Genomic DNA, 5223 nt, shown 5'->3' with positions numbered 1-5223 from the left:
TAAAAGATGTGTGTTGACTCAGAGATGACATCACAGTCATGTGACTTTAGTCCAAAGATACTTCAACATCATCTACCTCCTTTTTCACAGACCTTCAGAATAAAAGAACCTGAACTAACTCAGACTGTGAACATTGTAAATGTAAACTCAAAGTGTGAAATTCAAATGTAATTTTCAAATGATTAAAAATCAGTTTTCAAAAGTTCATTTCAACCATTGAACAGTTTAAATGTTAAAAAGCTGAAGAGGATTTTAGCTCATGAATATGAACCTGTCTGCAGGTTAGAGTCAACACAACTTTAACATCAGATTAATCTGAGAACAGAAATAAAACATGGAGTCTGACCCCAGAGTCTCCAGTCCACAGTCTGGACTCTCCAGAAAACCACACAGCTGCTTCACATCTGGATCCTGCAGCTCGTTGCCACTCAGGTCCAGGTGTCTCAGGTGGGAGGGGTTGGACTTCAGAGCTGAGGCCAGAGAAGAACAGCTGATCTCTGACAAACTGCAGTATCTCAACCTGAATAAAGAATAAAAGATGAGAGTTTAGAGACAAAGGTGCTGCTTGAAAGCGTTCAGTGTTTCATCATCTGTTCAGAGCTGAATAAGGTTTAGAAAGTAGAAGTTTAGAAAGTGAAAGTCAAACACCTGAACCAACAGGATGCAGGTTAAAACAGTCAAATACAAACAGTGACAAACAGCTTCATTAATGTTCACACATCTGCAACATTTCTTTTAGGAACCAGCTTCATGCAGCTTCATAAAACACTGGAAAAACAAACAGTGAATATATGTGTCATTGTCTGATGGTTCAAAGATCATTTCTTCATTGTGTTCCAGTTGTTTGATGATCATGTATTAAAGAATGAGTGTGGTGAAGAGAGGTCAGTCAGACCAGGTTGCTCCTCTGGTTTCTGGCCCTCTGCTGCCTCACCTGGGCTGCAGCAGCAGGTGAGTCCTCAGACTTGTTGTGGTTGTAGAGAAACTTCTTACAGATTCACTAACAGCCTCATGTTTGTTGGTCATTTTACCGTCCACAGAGTAGAACCATAAAACACTTCTACACACTGTTTCTCAGAGGCTTCAGCTTCCATCAATACTGTCCTCCTACATTTTGATTGATGAGCTTTAATGACTGATCAGTCAACAGAGCAGCAACAACTCAAGCTGATAGAGAACGGTAAGAGTGCCCTCTGCTGGACCAAAATTACATTTAATCAGGTCAGAAATAGTTTGAATTTCACATAAAAAGTGTGGATCAGTATAATATCAGCCTGATGTCTGCAGGTTAGAGTCAACACAACTTTAACATCAGATTAATCTGAGCACAGATATAAAACATGGAGTCTGACCTCAGAGTCTCCAGTCCACAGTCTGGACTCTCCAGAAAACCACACAGCTGCTTCACATCTGGATCCTGCAGGTCGTTGAGACTCAAGTCCAGTTTTCTCAGGTGGGAGGGGTTGGACTTCAGAGCTGAGGCCAGAGAAGAACAGCTGATCTCGGACAAACTGCAGCCGCTCAACCTCAATAAAGAATAAAATATGTGTGTTGACTCAGAGATGATATCACAGTCATGTGACTTTAGTCCAAAGATACATCACCATCATCAACCTCCTTTTTCACAGACCTTCAGAATAAAAGAACCTGAACTTACTCAGACTGTGAACATTGTAAATGTAAACTCAAAGTGTGAAATTCAAATGTAATTTTCAAATGATTAAAAATCAGTTTACAAAAGTTAATTTAAACCATTGAACAGTGTAAATGTTAAAAAGCTGAAGAGGATTTTAGCTCATGAATATGAACCTGTCTGCAGGTTAGAGTCAACACAACTTTAACATCAGATTAATCTGAGCACAGAAATAAAACATGGAGTCTGACCTCAGAGTCTCCAGTCCACAGTCTGGACTCTCCAGAAAACCACACAGCTGCTTCACATCTGGATCCTGCAGGTCGTTGTCACTCAGGTCCAGGTGTCGCAGATGGGAGGGGTTGGACTTCAGAGCTGAGGCCAGAGAAGAACAGCTGATCTCTGACAAACTGCAGCCACTCAACCTGAATAAAGAATAAAAGATGGAGATAAAACCACCACCTTCTTTCACCATGTAACAGAGCTAAGATTCAGTCTTTTCAGTCCATGACTGATGTTGGAAACTTAATTCATGCTTTTGTTTCATAAAGACTTGATTATTGTAACGTTTTGTTTTCTGGCCACGTGCTCGTATTACAGTCTCCAATGGTTCAGATGCTGCAGCAAGAATTTGAACTAAAACCAGAAAATGTGACATGATACCAGTTTTATCTTCCTGTCCACATCAGATCAGACTTTAAGGTTCTTTAATGACGTCGTAAGTTCTAAATGGACTTGCTCCTTCACACCTGTCTGATCTTTTTAAACCTTTTATTCCATCTTGTCCCCTCTGTTCCCAGAATTCCCTGCTCCTGTCTGTCCCCAGAGTTAAACAGATGTCGCTGGCTGCAGAGCCTTTTCCTATCAGGATCTCTTGCTCTGGAGCTGCAGACTTCAGACTGTCTGACTCTGCTGAGGCTTCACATATATACTCATCTTTAGGCCTTAACTTCCTTAGACCTAGACCTTTTTTTAGTCTGGAGAGGGAAAATGGACAAAGAAAGATGCTTCACTCTCTTTGATCTAGTGTTGCTTTCATCAACAAAAATCATGACTAAATATCTTCGTCAACGAACCTTTATCATGTGACGAAAACGAGATGAGACGCAATGTAAATGCTGGTCATGTGACGATAACTATAATTAAATATATAATGCAATATTGTTGACGAATAAAAATGAGACTAAATGTGGTTTACAAAATAAAAACTCTGCTAAAATGTCTCTTCATTTTCGTTGACTAAAACGAGACGAAATGTTATAACGTCATTTCGACTCATTTAGTCGAGTTATTATTATTTTGCAGTATTTCTGTTTCCTGTGTCTCACTTCATCAGGTCGCACTGCGCCGACGCATGCGACATCACTTCCTCAATCCCCACTCGCGGGCGGCATTTAGAAGTTGCAGCTGCGGTTGAACGACAATTTCAGAAACATAACTTGTGTGTCTGGAATGGATGTATTCTTGAGTCTATAAGGTAACAATAATATAATAATAAGATAACCTTGTTTGAACTGTGAAATGGGTTTGGCTAAAAGAAAATTTTGGTTTTGTCTATACTACTAGGTACTTATACTATACTGGGTTAAATAGAACTGCATTACTAGAAAGAGACTAAAATAAAATTTTCATTGACTAAAACTAGACTAAAATGGTCATGGATGATTCTGACTAAAATAAAATTAAAATGCTCAGACTTCTAGTCGACTAAAACTTGACTAGACTAAAAAGAGTATGAACGTGACTAATACTAATTAAAACTAAAATGACAGCTTGACACAAAGACCAGACTAAAACTAAAATTAAAACAGGCCGCCAAAAACAACACTACTTTGATCCAGCAACATTTCAACAATCTAAGAATCGTCTGAGCTCAGGAAGTTTGAGTGATTACAGATCTGTTTAAGAGTGAAGAACTGTCTTCCTCAGGTGGACGATGAAGCCAATGCAGAGCTGGAGCTCAGGTTTTCCTGAATGAGCTGTTTACTGCTCTGATGAGCAGAGTGGAGGAAAACCTGGTGCAGATGGTTGTCCTGTTCCTTCTGGTCTGAACTCACCTCAGAGTCTCCAGTCCACAGTCTCGACTCTCCAGAAAACCACACAGCTGCTTCACACCTGGATCCTGCAGCTTGTTTCCACTCAGGTCCAGTTCTCTCAGGTGGGAGGGGTTGGACTTCAGAGCTGAGGCCAGAGAAGAACAGCTGATCTCTGAAAAACTGCAGCCCCTCAACCTGAATAAAGAATAAAAGATGTAGATTCAATAACTGATTATCAATCAGATATGTCCTAATTCAGTGGTTCCCACCCTACGCCAACAGCCCCCATCTGAACTCGTAACAGTACGAGGCCAAATACTTTTCATCTTTTCACCAGAATGATACTGATTGCAAATGATTTGTCGTCAACACCTTCGCAGCCCAGCACTGGGCCCTGGCCCACAGGTTGGGAACCACTGTCCTAATCAATGATCTCTCTAAAATGAGCAGAGTGACTTTGTCCTCCTGTTGTTGTGGATCATCATATCACATCTACTCACATCATCCACATGTCACACACCTGTTCATGTCAACACAGTCAGATGTCACATGTAGATTAAAAGAGTTGTTGAAGGCAGCAGCGATAGTAACTACAGCAGTGATTCATCTGAAGCTGAATGAAGCTTCAGAGTCTGAGTCACACAGATCCAGAGTCAGTCCACAGAGTCCCTGTTTAGTACTAAATGTCCTCTGTGAGTTCCTGTCCCTCCATGACTGAATCACTGTTATTAGAGCCCAGATTTACCACTAATACTCAACCATCATGATCATTCTCTTTCTCTCCCCAGTTTCTCTCCTCTCCACCCAACCGGTCTAGGCAGACCCCCCCCCCCAGCCTCATCAGTCCTGACTTCATCTTCACTGATGGACAACATGAACCGCAGGAAGCTGAAAAACCGTCAAACATTTCCCCGTCATGACTCGACTTCTGCCGGCCTCTAAATAAACCCTGCTCCTGTCTTTATGTCTGATTCTGAACTGCAGTCAATGAGATGAATTATCTACAAACCCACAACAGCTCCAGTCAGTGAACTGACCTCAGAGTCTCCAGTCCACAGTTTGGACTCTCCAGTCCAGCAGACAGGATCCTCACTCCTGAATCCTGCAGCTCGTTGTCACTCAGGTCCAGGTGTCTCAGGTGGGAGGGGTTGGACTTCAGAGCTGAGGTCACGACTTCACAGTGAGTCTCTGAGAGTCCACAACCAGCAAACCTGTCATGACACGTTCATTACACAGAGTCATTATGTAAGAGGACACTTCATACTGACTTCAAGCATGTGATGATCAAACAGTTTGACACGTCCTGTGTTGATCCATATTCTCTCTTCATCACTGGTTCAGTTCATCTGATCTCACTGTGTTTGACAGGAAACAATCATTCTCATCAGTCTCTCTCACACCTGCAGAGTTTCAATCCTCTTTCAGGTGAAGAGAGAAGATGTGGTCACAGTCAGTCTTCCATAATGTCCACAGTCTGTCAGTGAGATCTGATCCATGTGGTCTCCACAAAGTTCCCATGAGGCCATGTTGATTAGAAAACACTGTTTTAAAGTG

The 5223-nt window shown here is 41.7% G+C and overlaps 1 protein-coding gene across 1 annotated transcript in view; it reads right to left on the bottom strand.

Annotated features, from left to right (window-relative positions):
• The window catches only part of LOC111644959 (uncharacterized), an 80064-nt gene that overhangs the window by 60406 nt on the left and 14435 nt on the right, over positions 1-5223 (bottom strand). The window contains exons 8-12 of the mRNA XM_087170318.1: positions 4707-4880; positions 3691-3864; positions 1885-2058; positions 1353-1526; positions 347-520 (exon numbers count right to left, since the gene is read on the bottom strand). Coding sequence (XP_087026444.1) covers positions 347-520; positions 1353-1526; positions 1885-2058; positions 3691-3864; positions 4707-4880 — 870 coding nt within the window. The remainder of the gene's footprint in view (positions 1-346; positions 521-1352; positions 1527-1884; positions 2059-3690; positions 3865-4706; positions 4881-5223) is intronic.

The sequence above is a fragment of the Seriola lalandi genome, unplaced genomic scaffold (assembly GCF_002814215.2).
Source record: "Seriola lalandi dorsalis isolate HSWRI2012SDOR001 ecotype SW California unplaced genomic scaffold, Sedor1 jcf7180002054945, whole genome shotgun sequence".
Taxonomy (NCBI): Eukaryota; Metazoa; Chordata; class Actinopteri; order Carangiformes; family Carangidae; genus Seriola; species Seriola lalandi.
The sequence above is the reverse complement of the archived record's forward strand: the minus strand, read 5'-3'. Positions and strand labels throughout refer to the sequence as shown.